This window comes from Clarias gariepinus, chromosome 28 (assembly GCF_024256425.1).
Source record: "Clarias gariepinus isolate MV-2021 ecotype Netherlands chromosome 28, CGAR_prim_01v2, whole genome shotgun sequence".
NCBI lineage: Eukaryota > Metazoa > Chordata > Actinopteri > Siluriformes > Clariidae > Clarias > Clarias gariepinus.
The window spans coordinates 20,242,724-20,259,906 of record NC_071127.1 but is presented as its reverse complement, the minus strand read 5'-3'; the positions used below and the strand labels follow the sequence as shown (position 1 = coordinate 20,259,906).

Here is a 17,183-nt window from a genome sequence, read left to right as displayed (position 1 = left end):
ATTTTTAGAGAATTTATTTGCAAATTATGGTGGAAAATAAGTATTTGGTCAGTAACAAACAAGCAAGATTTCTGTCTCTCACAGACCTGTAACAACTTCTTTAAGAGGCTCAACTGTCCTCCACTCGTTACCTGTATTAATAGCATCTGTTATCAGTATAAAAAAAACACCTGTCCACCTCAGTGACACTCCAAACTCCACTATGTGAATGACCTGTAGAGAGCTGGGACCAAAGTACCAAAGGCTACCATCAGTAACACACTGCGCCGCCAGGGACTCAAATCCTGCAGTGCCAGACGTGTCCCCTGATTAAGCCAGTACATGTCCAGGCCCATCTGAAGTTTGCTAGAGAGCATTTGGATGATCCAAAAGAGGATTGGAAAAATGTCATATGGTCCGATAAAACCAAAATAGAACTTTGTGTTTGGAGGAGAAAGAATGCTGAGTTGCATTCAAAGAACACCATACCTACTGTGAAGCATGGGGGTGAAAACATCATGCTTTGGGGCTGTTTTTCTGCAAAGGGACCAGGACGACTTATCCGTGTAAAGGAATAAATGAATGGTGCCATGTATCGTGAGCTTTTGAGTGAAAACCTCCTTCCATCAGCAGGACATTGAAGATGAAACGTGGCTGGGTCTTTCAGCATGACAATGATCCCAAACACACCGCCCGGGCAATGAAGGAGTGACTTCGTAAGACGCATTTTAAGGTCCTGGAGTGGCCTAGCCAGTCTCCAGATCTCAACCCCATAGGAAATCTTTAGGGGGAGTTGAAAGTCCCTGTTGCCCAGCAACAGCCCCAAAACATCACTGCTCTAGAGAAGATCTGCATGGAGGAACGGGCCAAAATACCAGCAACAGTGTGTGAAGACCTTGTGAAGACTTACAGAAAACGTTTGACCTCCGTCATTGCCAACAAAGTGTATATAACAAAGTATTGAGATGAAATTTTGGTGTTGACCACCATAATTTGAAAATAAATGTATTTAAAATCCTATAATTGTAATTTTTACAATGTAATTGGATTTTTTTTTCTTATTTTGTCTCTCATAGTTGAGGTATACCTTTTTTGCCCCACTGTATTGATTTGAAACACATTTTTAAACATTCTTTACAACAATGGCTGTTTGATGTTTGATTTGTAATTAATTATTCTTAATGAATAAACTGTGAGGACAGCACTGTGAGGACAGTATGACACAGTGGAACATTGTTTAATGCAGAATTTTAAATTTATTAGAAAGTTTTCCAACAGCCGTTAATTTTTTTTTTTAAAGATCTTGTAAGAAAACTACATCATTGTGTAGGTGTGAAACTGGATAAAGGTGATTACTGTATGTAACAGAAACATTTAGTTATACAACAAACACAGGTGTCGCATCTGGAGGGTAAAGTACCTAAATAAAAACAAAAGGCCCGGACAACCTGGATCTCTCTTAAGATTCACTGTGGGACAAAACTCTGCAAGTTTTCTTTTGTAATATAATTATATACACAGAAACTTCTATTTAAACAAATGCTGTACTCAAGTCTATGTGTTAATATTCTGTTCTCATCCTTAGTCACTGATTCACATTCCAAAGAATAATAAGAAGATAATAACTTAGTTTTATCATGTACAATAAAATCTTAATGTATATATTTAACATTTATTGTTGTCCCATATAAACTTAACCTGTACTATTTTATATCTTGCTCATTAAGTGATAATACTCCTCTTGTGTTAATACGCTATGATTTATGGAATTTGATAGGACGTTTCTATTACTTGTTAATTTCCCAGGACTTGTAGGTGAAGAAAAAGAGAGAAAGGGACAGAAAGGGTTTGGTGACTTTACTGTCTGACAGATGCCATTATCTTTTTCATCAGTTGCTTTTTTCTTAGACTTTCTACTTCTTCCTGTTTATATCTATCCTCTCTTTTTTTCATTTCTTTCTTTTCATTTCATTTCTCTTTTTTGGGGTCTGTTGGACCAGATCAGTTCCAGACCTTCAGAAAGCTGTCCCATGAGCCAGTGCACACACAAATGCCATCTTGTGGAACTCCGGTGCAACTCACTCTGTTATCATGCCCAGCCAGCACTCCTGGAAAAAAGCATTAAAAGAAAAATGTTAAACACAAACATCTGTATATCTCCACCTTTTCATACTACCACTACAGCACTACTCCAAGCACCACTTTTCTGTCTTTACCACTCACCAACTTTCTCAGCCTTTAGCGTGTCCCAGATGTTGCAGTTAAAGTTGTCATATCCAGCAAATAAAAGGCGGCCTGACATGGAGAGCGCAAGTGATGTCACAGCGCTGTTCATTTGGCCATCCTCATATGTTAGCACTTCCTGATCAGAGCGGATGTCGAACATCTTGAGGGTGCAGTCGTCTGAACCAGTCACGAAAGCATTTCCATTATTCAAGAACTAGAGTAGAGAGAGAGCAGAAATCAAAATGGTACTCATTACAGCTCGGCTTTGATTCTATCAGTAGTTTTTCCCATAGTTGTATAGAATGTCTCTGTTATTCTCTGTTACCAGCCCCCTCACTATGAGTGTGTGAATGTTTCTGATCTCCTCTTTTATAATTATTATTTGCTGTTCTTCCAACTATCGATCCAGTAAAGAAATGCCATGTTAACAGTCAAGCTTTTTAATCAGTTATTTATCAATGTCAAAGCCTGGGACCTCAAATCTTACTTCATAAAAACTCAATTTATTAGTTCCATCTAGGCATGTCTGAAGTTCAAGTAGTGACTGTGGAGGCCAATGTTGACCACTGTATTTATGCCCATTTTACGATCGCGGTAGGACCTCTGGGTAACATTAATTTATCAGTTACGAGTTTAAATTATCTTCTTGTGGCATACTCGACCACTACAGTGCTCCCACTGTGCTATTTAAAACCTTCAGTGAGGTGGAAACTGTGCCTGATTTTAAATATATACCTGCTTTCCTGCAAGTACTCCAGTTTCCTCCCACAGTCACGGTATGCACTGAATGCAGTTTCGAAATTGCTTGTAGCGCACAGCATGGTGGCTTAGTGGTTATACTGTCGCCTTGCACCTCCAGGGTGAATTCCTGGTCTGTGTGCATGTAGTTTGCATGTTCTCCCAATGCTTGGTGGGTTTCCTCTACAGCACTACTCCAAGCACCACTTTTCTGTCTTTACCACTCACCAACTTTCTCAGCCTTTAGCATGAAAGTTGGCACCTTTATGGGCTGGTAGGCCCCCCGCGACCCTGTGTACAGGATAATGTAGTATAGAAAAATTGAGTGAGTGGTGTGCCCTTCGTTGTCACCTGAGCTCAGGCCCCCCTCAACCACACAGTAAGTGCATGTACAAAGAACGAACATTCTCTCTGGATAATGTATGCATGCATATAAGGGTTTAATAGCATATAAATAGAAAGTGTCTGGGATCCTAAAATATTTCAGGATTGAACTATGCAGTATGTTTTAAAGTTTAGTTCTACTGATAAAACACATGGAAAATTGTCCTACATGTAACCAGCACTCACAGCAATAGCGTTGACATCACTGGTGTGACCCTGGAATGTCTGTTTGCATTTTCCATCCCTAATGTCCCACAGTTTGGCCAGCGAGTCACAGGCCCCGGAAATGAATGTGTTCATATCAGGAGACAGAGCCAGGCACATGCAATCTCCCACATGGTTAAGATAAACTATCTTCTGCTTGCCAGACTCTATATCCCACAATGCACTAGAAGAGAACATTGGATGTTTAGAACAGCAGGAAGGATAAAAGATTTATCACAAACACTATATTAAACCTAGGGAAACCTTGAGACTAATGCACACAATAATTTAATTAAATAAGTGAGATTTGTGGGATTGTTAAGAAATCTTGCTAACTAGGCTATAATTTAAGTGCAGTAACATTATTTACCAGGTGGTGTCACCAGAGGAAGTGAGGATCTCATCGTCATTAAGGAAGCGAGCACAAGAGAGGTAACCTGTGTAAAGCAATATCCAGCCAGTGATATACTGTACAATCCATAATACTGTTAAATGTGTTGCCAATAAAAAAGAAAAAAAGTTTATGGAGAATAATCATTCACAATACCTGTGTGGGCATCTAATTCTTTTACTATCTTAACCACAGGTGTCTTCAGGTTGTAAATGGTGCACATGTTGTCTAGACCGCCACTGGCCACAAGGTTTCCAGACGGGGAATATCCGCAGGTCATCACCCACGAGGACTTCAGAGGAACCGCATTGATCTAGTATGGATCAAATGAACAGGTTATTCATGTTTCTTTCAGTTAATGTTAGAAAACTAATAAATTGTAATGCACTTACACAGTGTATACACTCAATCTGACTGTTAACCCAACACTGATTTTAAAAATGTATTTACAAGGCTTGACTACTCCATCAATTTTTTTTTTCTTTGAAATCTGCAGACATTCTTGCATTTTTAAAATAGTCTTGAGGAATAGCTCTCCAGGCTTCCATTATTAGTCCAGGCCCTGTACATGAGCAGTTTTCAAGGGACGTTTTTGGTTTGTTAAGCCACACAGTGACCTATGTGATCATTCAAGCATAAAACCATCTACATTCTCATGAAAACATCTAATTTGAAGCACGAACCAGTAAGGAACAGGTGCAGATGGTGACAAATGATCAGGCAGGTGATTCGTATACTGCTGATGCTGAATGCTGAGTAGTTAGAACAAATACTGTTCTAAACATCAGACTATACATCAGTTTGCCATGGCACATTCCTTGTATCTGAAAACCTACTTGGCTATAAACCTGATTCTGAATAAGACAACAAAAGTGGGACAACTTTTGTCATAAAGCTGTATTTGAGATTTATGCTTCATAATTCATGTCTTCAGATTGTATGAAGTGAGGGAGTTCCCAAACATCTAACCTGGCAACATCTGCAGTAAGGAGTCAAAAGTAATATGTGAGTAAATGTGGGTGGTAAACTGTTGGGGGTCTACTAGTGTTGTGGCCCAGCTGCCCCATATTTGTCATTTTGTGCCTTCTGAGATAAGATGAGATTTTCTGTTCACCCCAGGTGTAAAGAGTGATGACCGTAGTCTTCCTGCCAGCTCAAACCAGTCTGACTTCTTCTTCTTTCTTCTTTGTCTTTCGGCTGTTCCCTTTCAGGGGTCGCCACATCGAATCATTTGCCTCCATCTAACCCTATCCTCTGCATCCTCTTCTCTCACACCAACTAACTTCATGTCCTCTCTCAATGCATCCATAAATCTCCTCTTTGGTCTTCCTCTAAACCTCCTGCCTTGCAGTTCCAACCTCAGCATCCTTCTACCAATATATTCACAATCTCTCCTCTGAACATGTCCAAACCACCTCAATCTGGCCTCTCTGACTTTATCTCCAAAACATCTAACGTGGGTTGTCCCTCTGATAAACTCATTCTTAATCCTATCCATCCTTGTCACTCCCAAAGAGAACCTCAACATCTTCAGCTCCAACTCTGCCTCCTGTCTTTTCTTCAGCGCCACTGTCTTTAAGCCGTAGAGCATCGCTGGTTTCACCACTGTCCTGTACACCTTTCCTTTCATTCTCGTTGATACTCTTTTATCGCACAACACACCTGACACTTTTTTCCACCCATTCCAACCTGCCTGTACCCGCCTCTTCACCTCCTTTGAACACTCTCCGTTGCTCTGGACTGTTGACCCTAAGTACTTAAAATCCTGCACCTTCTTTACCTCTGCTCCCTGTAGCCTCACCGATCCTCCTGGGTCCCTCTCATTTACACCAATAGTCAAACCAGTCTGACTATTCTTCTCTAATGTCTTTCCTCAATGAGGCATTTCAAGCTAATGCTTTTCACTTTCTGAAATCTTCTGGTCCGTCTGGCAACAGCAATCATGCCATTGTCAAAGTCGCTAAAACCACATGTTTTGGTGTAAATGTTAAGTAAAGGCTTTTAAAGCCAGGTTTCTGCATGATTGACTGCTGTAGGACCAATCATTGTCTAATCATTGTTTATGGACTGGTAAGCTCCACCTACTATACTAACAGGCTATGAAGTTCCCTTTCAAAAGCTACACTCGATGCTGCGTGAAAACGCTATGGGAACACCTTTTTGTGTTGCCGGTTGTGAAGCATGTGTGTATCAAACACGCAAAATTTTTGGCTTATATAACCTTGGTCAGGTGACATCATCGGATGAAGTGCACCTGCAGGTTATAAATAGGAGTGAACCGGAAACATTCCTCAGAACTTTTTGTCTTCAGGACTGGTTTGTGTTTGCGTGTGTGTGTAAACCAGCAAACCTAAGAAAGTCTTTTACTCACTGATATGGCTGAGCTTCAAGCGAGATGTTCCTTTGTAGCGCAGCCACATAAGGGACAAATTTATAGGGTGTGAGTAAGTCGGCTAAAAAGTAAAGAAAGCTGCAGCACTTTATTAATTATGCCCGAATGGTTTTATTGTGCCTATGTACGTATTTAATGTATTGGTTTCGTGAGACTACATTGCCGGTCAGCACGGGAAGGTGGTGACGCACGTGGTCATATGACCCGGAAATAAAAGCCAGCCCGGCAAAGCACTCGAGGAGGGAGTTAAGAGTTACAGCACGCTGAAAGACGCAATGTGGGAAAAGCAGCTGAAAAAGATACATCTCACTGGCTGTCTGACTCTTTGCCGACCACCGGCCTGCTCCCCTACACCATAACCCCATTCTGCACAGCTCACGCCTAGCACTCCAGTCACGGCACCCCAGAGAAAGGTACCTCTTCCGGGAAGCCAGATCACCTGTGAGGTTCCCCCAGACGCATCTGCTCACCCATTCAAGCTGCATTCATCATCAGAACTGATGGCTACGTCCTCCACTGCCACCAATCCGCGGGGAGTTTCCACGCTTTGGAGACTCCATAAAAACTGCGAACAATGCGATGGAAGAGTGGAGAGACGGCTTGCTTCGCAACAGATACCCCAGGATGGCCGAGTGTTTCAGACCCAAAGGGAGCGCAGAGGAGCAGAAGGTGAAGGGAGGATCGAACATGAAAAGGGGCGGCATAGAAGATAGGAGGGCGGGCAGAAGCTGAAGGCTCCGCACAGCATGAAGGAGGTGGAGGAAGACACTCAGCGATTTTCGACCTCACCCAGGCTGGAATTTTGGGCGAGGAGCCCATTTCAGCAGCCTATCACTTATACTATGCACAGCCGCCAAAGCTGGAGCCTCCACAACTTCCCACGTTTTCCTCTGACCTGCCCTGTGACCTGGGGGAGATAGCACAAGCCCAGCAGTACGACAGCCGACTAGCTCAATGGGCTGCGGGAGAGTACCCTGGGACAACACCAAGCCAGAAGAGCTCCTTTGTACAACACCAGGGGGCGCTATATAGAAGAGCTACGGTGAAGCAAGGGGAAAAGCTCCAAGTGGTGATCCCGCAAGCACTATATGCCACTATCATACCCATCCATCGGACGGGCATAAGACGTCTGGTGGCCCTCTGTATGAAAGGACGTATGGCAGTTCATCAAAACCTGTAAAGTCTGCCAGATGCTCATCAACAGCTAAATGAGGACCAGAGGCTACTGGAGTCCCGCTTTGCCTGTAGCTCCGCCCTTCCAGAAGCTTTGCATTGACTGTCCACCCATCACTGACCAAGCAGCAACTGTTTCCTGTTAAGACCCACGAGACTCAGTGGAGGAAGACACACAACAGCAAAGATGTCAGCAAGCCAAACAAGCCAGCTCCAGCATTTTCCGGTGGTACAAAGCGCTTTTGCTACCAGGCGAACTGGTTTGGCCATACGATGTTTCCGTTTTCCTCTGCACATCAAAGTTTTCCTGCTTAGCTAGCGCCCAAGTGGAGGGGTCCAGTAGTAATTAAAAACTTTAAAAGGGCCAATAAATGACACTAACATGGGGCTACCCACAATAACTTTCAATGTAATGTAGTGTTAAGACGGACCTCTCCTCATACGCCGGAAGCTGGGGGGGGGGGGGGGAGGTAGTGCAGCCACATAAGGGGCAAATTTATAGGATGTGAGTAAGTCGGCTAAAAAGTAAAGAACGCTGCAGCACTTTATTAATTATGCCCGAATGGTTTTATTGTGCCTATGTATGTATTTAATGTGTATTGGTTCCCGCTCCTTTTCTCGCAAAACTACGTTGCCAGTCGGGAAGGTGGTGATGCTTGTGGTCACATGATCCAGAAATAAAAGCCAGCCCGGCAAAGCACTCGAGGAGGGAGCTTAAGAGTTACGGCGCGCTGTTTTCATGTTTGGATTATTGGAGGTTGTAAAGACACGAACGGGGACTGTTTCTTGCGGGTTTTCCATCACATCCAGGAAATTCACCGACTGGTCTGCTTTGTTACGGATCTCACCCTACGTCATCGGCCTCCCGGGTGTTTACCATCATTACCGGTGAGACCGATCTATCTCCTTCATACACTCATACAATAACCTGGACGGAGAGTGTGAGCACTGTGACCTCCTCCCGATTAAAGTGCTTCGCGCGCGACTCGCCTTCTTTAAAGAGAAGAGTGTTGAGTGGCCAGGGGGAGGAACCTCAGATGCTCTCTCTCTTTCTCTTCCTTTTTGGCGACCTTATTTTGGAATAAGCCTTATTTATCCTGTGTTCTTCGTGCCATCAACTTCGATTTATTCAAATATCGATGCGAAGGCATGGGGTTAATAATGATATCCCAGATAGAAGGGCTATCTCTCTCCTAGGACATCATCCTCCCTGAAAAAGCACACACTCCCCACCAAGCCACGTAGACTGACATCTTCCCTGGTGGGGAAAAGCTTTCAGGCAGCGGATCAGGCTGGTGGTTCACTGCACACCATGGCGGTTTTTGCAGGCTCACCAGGCTGACCTGCTGAAAAACTTGAACACCGGCAGGGATCTTCATGATAGGGCGTTCCTGGAACTACACTGAGCTACAGAACTTTCTCTTCGTGCAACAAAGCAGACGGCCCATGCTATTGGCCGTTTTATGGCTGCGATGTTTTTTCTCGGAGAGGCACCTGAGGCTAAATATCATGGGCATCAAGGATAAGGATCATGCGTTCCTCCTTTATGCCCCCATCTCACCTTCCGCCCTGTTTGGCAACGCCGTTAACTTCGTCACCACTAGGTTTCGAGGAGGCGAAATTGTATGAACAAGCCTTCTGGAAATTCTTGCCCCGCTGTGCTCAAAAGTCGGGACTGTCGGCCACTCAGTCCCGACCAGGTCTGACTCTCGCGAGGCATGAAGCACAGAAGGAGAGTGTTATGAGCCGGGCACCTCCTCAAAAGACTGGGGTGCGGCGCACCACGCGTCGAAATCCGCCTCAAAGGAGTCGGACTTTTGCCCAGGACCATGGGGGTGGCTCCCCCCAGGGAGGCGCACGTAGAATTCCTTTCAAGGATAAAGTGTTCTCCCTGGCACCCCCAGGAGGTCAGTGTTCATGCTCTGCCACCACTGGTGTTTCGGGCAACACCGGTCTCCAAGAACTGTTAGTTCTTTGGTCTTTTCCTGCCATGTTTTAGGATGTCGAACATCTAACACCCGTCCAATTTTAGAGCTTCGCGGGCTGAACTGCTATCCAAATAAGACAGGTTTAAAATGTTGACTGTCAAGTTGATTGTTTCTCAAATCCAACCAAGGGATTGGTTTGTGACAATCGATCTGAAGGACGCATATTTTCACATAAAAAATATTGCCACTACAGGAAGTTCCTGAGGTTCGCTTTCCGGGGGCGAAGCTTACCAGTATCTGGTCCTTCCATATGGTCTAGGTCTCTCAACCCACACATGCACAAAATGCATAGATGCAGTTCTGGCTCCAGGGCATCCGTATTTTGAATTACATAGACGACTGGCTGATTCTGGCTCAGTCTCAGGAGCTAGCGCTTCGACATCGGGATGTCGTCCTAGCTTATCTCTATTCCTTAGTATTAAGACTCAATGCCATGAAAAGCGTGCTCTTTTCTGTTCAGAGGACAACATATTTGGGTGTCACATGGGACTCGATCGCAATGCGGGCACAGCTGTCTCCTGCTCATGTCGAATCCATTCTCAACACTCTGAAGGAAATCAAGCTAGACCAGAAAGTGACTGTTCATCACTTTCAGAGATCCTTAGGTCCCACGGTGATACCTTTGGGCCTGAGAGCATTTCAGTTGTGGCTAAGAGCCAGGGGATCTCACTCGAGGGCCAATCCCCAGAGGCAAATAAGGGTTATGCACCAGGAGCTTTGTACCCTTTCTATGTGGTTCAGACCCCGGTTTCTGACTCTGGGTCCCACTCTAGGTCCGTCTTGTCGTCGCAAGATGCTAACAACAGAAGTCAGGGCAATTTACAATCCGGGGCATATGAATGTGGGAGCAGATTTGCTGTACAGACAAGCTGTGACACACGGGGATTGGAAACTCCACCCCAAAGTAGTCAGTCAAAACTCGGAGAGATCTCATGTAGCATGGACCTCTTTGCCTCGCAAGAAACAGCACAATGTCCCCTTTACTACTGTCTGACTCCTTCAGCTCCCCTGGGTCTGGACGCTATGGCCCATACGGGCACAGATTACGCCTTACGCATTTCCCCAGATAGCTCTGCTCCCGGGAGTCCTGGCGAGGGTCCGTCAACAGGGTCCGCGCCTCTTACTTATAGCACCCCGTTGGCCGACCAGAGTGTGGTTCTCGGATCTAATATCTCCTCGCCGGCTCGCCATGGCCGATTCCAGTAAGGATGGATCTTCTGTCTCAGACGCAGGGGACAATACAGTATTTCATCCCTGGCCTGAGCTCCGGAACCTTCACGTCTGGCCCCTGAGGGGGACCAATTAAGAGATGCTAGACTTCCATTTGAAAGTTGGTGCATGGCAAAACAAGTAGATCCAGTCCACTGCCGAATTGTTTCAGTGCTGGAGTTTCTACAAGAAAAGTTGTCCTCTGGCTTATGCCCTCATACTCTTAGAACATACGTAGCCACTATTTCGGCTTGTTATGTCCTGACCGATGGGGTTTCTGTGGGAAAGCACCCTTTAGTTGCCCGTTTTATACGTGGAGCTAAACGTTTAAGCCCACCCACCAGAGCAACAGTCCCTTCTTGGGATTTAGCTATTGTGCTCAAAGGTCTGATCGACACCCCTTTCGATCCACTAGAGTCAGCGCCCGCCAGGCTTCTGACTCTCAAGATGGTTTTTCTTATTGCCACACTTCTTATTGCCACTGAAGATCTGCAGGCTTTGTCAGTCCCCCCATCCTGCCTAGACTTTGCCCCTGGGCTAGTCAAAGCTATTCTGCATCCTCACTCGAACTATCTTTCGAAAGTTCCATTCTCAGCCATGCACCCAGTGGTTCTCGAAGCATTCTGTCCTCCACCTTTTACAGCTCCGGAGCAGGAAAGACTTCACTTACTGTGTCCAATACGTGCTCTTCAGATTTATGTCCACCGCACTAGCCAGCGGCGTAAGTCAGAGCAGCTTTACATATGCTACGGGGGCCGCAACCGGGGGGGTGGCCGCCACTAGACAAACCCTGTCACATTGGGTGAGTGATGCAATTGCCCTAGCCTACAAGGCTGGTGGCCACACTTCGCCTCTAGGAATTAGGGCTCATTTGACCAGGCAGATTGCCTCATCTATTGCGCTGGCAAGAGGAGTCCCCTTGCAGCAAGTGTGTGGTGCGGCAGTTTGGTCTTTTCCCCACACATTTGTTGGATTTTATAGTTTGGATGTTCATGCTACTCCAGGCTCACAGGTCCTCGAGTCAGCCTCCTAGAGCTAGGTCTGAGACCTCCTTGGCTATTGTGCGCACACGCAACACAACCCTGGGGGTCCAGACACTTGCAGTGCAGCGGCGTTGGTATTCTCATTCCCATAGCGTTTTCACGCAACATCGAGTGTAGCTTTTGAAAGGGAACGTCTCTGTTTACTTTGCTGTAACCCTGTTCCCTGAAAAAGCGGGAACGAGATGCTGCGCTCCAATTCCGCACTGTTTGCGTGACTGGACGTCCTTTCAGACAAAATTGATCTGAGGAATGTTTCTGGTTTACTCCTATTTATAACCTGCAGGTGCACTTCATTATTAGATGATGTCACCTGACCGAGGTTATATAAGCCAAAAATTTGTGGTGTTTGATATACACATGCTTTACAACCAGCAACACAAAAAGATGTTCCCATAGCGTTTTCACGCAGTATCTCGTTCCCGCTTTTTCAGGAAACAGGGTTACAGCAAAGTAACCCGAGATGTGCTGTATGCTAGGAGCATTGGGAAAAGTACTTGCATCTTAAAGTAAAAGTAGAAGTCTTCCATTTACATTTCTGCTTGAGTAAAAGTACAAAAGTACCTATTTTCAAATATGCTTTTTCAAGTATGAATAGTACTGTGTTTGTATTAGCTCCCTGTAGCCTTTAAGTCATAGTAAAATCCCTTCCTTTCACTTCTACATACCAGTTAGCTGTCAGGAGTTTTTTACTATATTTCAGAGTTGTGTTATTAAATATAGTCCGAAAGAGTAAAGACAAATGCCTGAGGCTAGGCACTTAGCTATTACCATACTTAACATGAGATAATTATTTACATATTATTTATAGAGCTAGGTAAGCACAAGATCCTTGATTACTTAAATAAGTAATATTTTTGACCTGGAAAAAATCTTATAGATGAAATATAAAGTGTGTAATACAGTAAATACAAAGACTATTGCACTAATATATACTTCCTGTGCAATTTTGTAACTCATTTCAGCTAATCCCAAATCATAACCAATGCCATAGACTTATCTTTGTATCAGTCTTACCTTGTTTCCTGAGTGAGTATCCCAAATAAGGAGTTTTCCATCCTGTGAGGCACTGACCATTAGCCTGACACAAAGGGGTAAATGAAAAATGTGGAGAAGGATGAGGAAATGCATTTATCATATTTTTAGCACGATTTCACATTATTTACTTCTGAAACAATGCCACTTAATATAGATCCATAATAATGCCTCCATTGATACTCAGGCCATAAAACTTCACTATGATTGTCTAGAAATGATGAATAAATTAATAGAAATATTTTAACAAATTCAATTAAGTCTGTCGCTATTTCAGGCGATGGTCTGATAAGTGATCTATCTAAGCGTTAAAGTGGATTCAAGACGACCACAAGATGTGACCACGAGACTGCTGTAAAGAAAATCCTCACTAGGCTAGGAAGATTAGGGTTTAGCTGTAGGGGACAATCACAATCACATGCAGAACATACACATGCTGTCTGTGTCACACTAAACTGGTTAAAGACTTTTATTTACTTTATTTCACAAACTGAAACGAGTGTCATGCTGCAGCCTATATCATATATTGCAAACAGCATACCTCATATCCCATCTAGCGTATGTAAAAAAAACTAATTAAAAGTAATTTCTGGTAATGGATTATTGAATGATCAAGCAGATTATCACTGCACAGATACTGCTGCCATGATGTCATATTGCAATGGCTCGTTCTTTAGACAGATGACACTCACCTGCTATCTGTGGCCCAGTGCAGCGCATAGATTTTGGCCAAGTGGCCTTTCAGTGTCTTCCTGGTCTTCAGCTGTATGGTGGGTGTAAGAGTCACTCCAGATGCAGCAGCAACCAAATCTGTGTCATGAGCAGCTTTGCGTGCTGTCTAATGCATGAGAGATAAATCAGTTACTTATAATTTATTAAATGCTTGCTGTTTAGTGCATGTGTGTGGATGTGTGGATGTGTGTAATAACAGTATTAGTAATTAATGCTACATTTTGATTCACAGAGCTGGACCTCAATTTGTGTCTTTAAGGTTTCCACCTCCTTTTTCATCTTCTCCATTTCACCCATAGCTCTAGTTGGCAGCTGTGATGACTGGCAGAACAAGGCGACCTGGCCAATGGTGCGATGGAGAACAGTTTAGAACAGCGCTTTATAACAAACTGTCAGTGAGGCAGACAGACGCGACAGTCCTGAGATATGAAAACACACAGATTAATCATGATATCTTCCTGCTTTTTATGTACAGGTGTGAAACCTCATATGCTAAACCAACAAGGCTGGGAAATTACATTATCACACAGACAGGGATTTCTATGTTATGTGTGGCAAGGAGTGACCTTTAGTGCCTAAGGTGATTTTAGCTGTTAATGTTGACATATTAGCACAAATATAATTTTGACTGAATTCATCTGTAATTAACAAAGAGGACATTTTTACCGTTGATGAGAATCTGGATAATATTTAATAGATTTTAATCTAATTTAGAAATAACTCTGGATTGAAATATGATCAAATGCAAAGCTCTAAATTGATGTTGTTGACAAGTAGTGTGTGTGTGTGTGTGTGTGTGTGTTTATTTGTTAATATCTTTAATATTCTTAGATGATTCCAATACATAAATTATATTTAATAATAATACTGAACTTTAAAAGGTTTTTAAAATGCACAATAAAATTGTTTATAAATCAAACAAACAAATCAGTTCTTAACATGCTGTAGAGTAATATTTCAAGACAATATTTCCAGACTCTGACACCATGTTTTTTAAATGTCCTTGTTGTTTTTCGGTGATGTGCTGACATTCAATGATGTTATTAATGAATTTGTGCAACGCAACCAGTCAGCTTTATACAGATCAATAAAGGAGTAAAGAGTGTTGAGTGTTAAATGCCTGAGAGACCAAAGGAACAGAGGGGAAAATCAAATCTTCTGTCATCACATTACTGACTGCTCCTGACCGCGGAAAGAGAGCAGATGAGTGGTGCGGTACGAGGGTAACTATTGCTATTAGAGTCGCCCTCGGCTTGTTTATCAGGGACTATCTGACCATTTTGATTCATACACACACACATTCCATAGAAACTTAAATAATTCTTTTAACTTTGTAAATCTGCTTTGCGCCAATGATGATTGTTAAAAGTGCTATATAAATAGAACTGAATTAAAATTAAATTAATGGTTAATAGATGCAATTCATTCATTAAATCTCTACAGATATTACATGGATGTAAGCATGATATCACAACCCCCCATCTAATTTTCAGTCATCCTTATAACGTATAATAAAGGATATAATATTTATTATGTATGTATTATTACCTGCTGTGATTAACTGACCAACTACTGTATAGTATCGCAAAGCGACAACATTTAGCAAAAATTAAAATATGAACAAAACTTATCTAAAGCCAAAAAATATTTCAATGTACTAACCCAGATTTAAATTGCTAATGTTCAGATGTCTACATAATTAGCAAATAGACGTGTCAGGTGATAAAGCTCATGTAAGTCAGTCTCAAATATTAAAACAACACAAATTATTTTTCAGTTTTAAACAAAGGCAAGAAAATGGAAGACAAGTATATTCACAATAATCTACTGCAGAATGATGGAAGCTTGTTTCTACTCATTCAACCACTAAAAACTCAATAACTCACCTGTATTTTCTGTTACTCCACAAGAATCAGTATTTCTTTCCCTAACCCAAATTCCCACTTTTCATCACACCTTGATCCTCAGAGCTCTCTCAAACACTGTGCATCATGTAGACACTGGTGGCAACCAGCCTGTGAAAAACACACTCTTTTCGTCTCCTTTCCTGTAGAGAGAAACAGATGAGGATTGGATCGGATGAAGGAGATCAGGGATGAAGGGATAAGCTTATAGATAGAGATGAAGAGAGAAGAAGAGCAAAAGGAAGTGCATTGGTAGAGGAGGGGTAATAGAGAGCAGGACAAGGCGAGAAGATAAGGTAATGTTAGAAGTCAGTGTGAAAGAAAAAAGGGCCAGATAGAATCACTGAGGGTGAGTTGAAACGTTTCTAACAACTGGAGACCTGCTCATGGTACGGGATTTGAGATTTAGCTTTATTTTTTTAATTTTGTAAAATCTGTGAGATTATCAATAAAGGTTAAATGAGAGAGGAATGAAGTATCATATCACACAGAATCACTGAACTATATGAGACCAGTAGCAGGTATAATGGTGAGGCATTGTTAGGTATGGTCTGAATAGGCGTGACATCGTTATTTGGCTGCATTATTTTGCTGGACCTAATGGGTTGATCTTACTTAATCAGGATCTTGTGGGATTTCTGGGGACTCAGCAATCCTATTAAGGAATTAGAGCAGGTGAATCCAAGGATGCGTCACCACTGACACTGAGTCAGAGATAGGTAGGTAGGAAATAGAGAAAATCACAGTAGTATTCATACACCTTGTGCAGAATAACATTTAATAAGCTTGGCCTGGGAGAACCAGTGCAGTCATGGGTGTGAACTTTACATGCAAAAGGTGTTCTCTTGGACATTATTGGACTTGCAGAGACAAAACTCTGGGTAATGTCGAATACAAGGTGAGGTAATAACTTTAACCTAGATTCCTATATGGTGTTTTTGTACAGTTTTAAAAGTGACACCACACTCCCTGTGCCAATGGTGAAGCAACCAAATAGCATCTTATGCATTTTCATAGGTTTCTTAGCTTAGGAATTGGACACTTAAATTAAAACAATAAATTATTAACAAATATATAATGCCCTGCTTTCCTGCAAAACTGTAATTAAGTCATGCCATGTGGAGCTTTCTTGCAAGTAAACTGTTGATATGATCATGGGCACCCATGCCTGTGAGGACCTAAGGCCAGCCCATCCAGTCCAATCCCACAGAAAAGCCAATGCAGCACAAATCATTGAAAAGGTCAAAGCCATGATAGAAAGGCACTAGTGACCCACAGCCAACCATGCAACCCAGTATACAAGGAGCCCAAGGCCTCCACCTGGCCTTCTAACTCCCCAGTTAGAACCTAAAATCTAAATAATTGTAATGTTATTGTTTTTAATGTTATGACTGATCCACGTTTATACATAGTTTATACATGAACTTGGCATAAGCCTGCATGAAATTAAAGTAAAAAGAATAAAATAATAAATTCCAACAGAAAAGCCATGACAGATCACACAGATACCTTACTGCCCACTTATGTTTCATTAATGGTCTTGCTGAAAGATTTGTCCAGACAATGAAACAATAGCATGACACATTCCTGTTGACTCCTGATGAAATAATAATAAAAAAAATAATAATCCCACAAGAGTTTCAACTGTGCAATGGTGGCTTTGGATTGGACTGGCCCTTTTAATACCACCAAGAACCAAGCAAGCTATAAAGCCACAAAGGGCCTAGGTAGAGAGACTATGTAAAGTATAGGACAAAATATTTATTACAGATGAACATGTCCTATATG

At 42.6% G+C, this 17,183-nt stretch overlaps 2 protein-coding genes across 3 annotated transcripts in view; one reads left to right on the top strand and one right to left on the bottom strand.

The window, feature by feature from the left end:
• LOC128516134 (histone H3-like) overlaps positions 1-17,183 on the top strand; it is a 575,451-nt gene that overhangs the window by 179,559 nt on the left and 378,709 nt on the right. The window contains exon 4 of the mRNA XM_053490442.1: positions 6,468-6,493. Coding sequence (XP_053346417.1) covers positions 6,468-6,493 — 26 coding nt within the window. The remainder of the gene's footprint in view (positions 1-6,467; positions 6,494-17,183) is intronic.
• Positions 1,257-15,475, bottom strand: gnb3b (guanine nucleotide binding protein (G protein), beta polypeptide 3b). 2 transcript variants are annotated; one of them, XM_053490432.1, is made up of 9 exons: positions 15,378-15,475; positions 13,732-13,910; positions 13,452-13,597; positions 12,742-12,805; positions 4,079-4,235; positions 3,902-3,968; positions 3,514-3,715; positions 2,203-2,419; positions 1,257-2,087 (listed from the first exon to the last, which is right to left on the bottom strand). In XM_053490432.1, exons 2-9 carry the CDS (start codon positions 13,786-13,788, stop codon positions 1,981-1,983), a joined length of 1,017 nt encoding a protein of 338 aa, XP_053346407.1. In that variant the 5' UTR covers positions 13,789-13,910; positions 15,378-15,475; the 3' UTR covers positions 1,257-1,980. The 2 variants fall into 2 exon arrangements, with proteins under 2 accessions (XP_053346407.1, XP_053346408.1); XM_053490433.1 differs by having other exon boundaries at positions 13,732-13,830.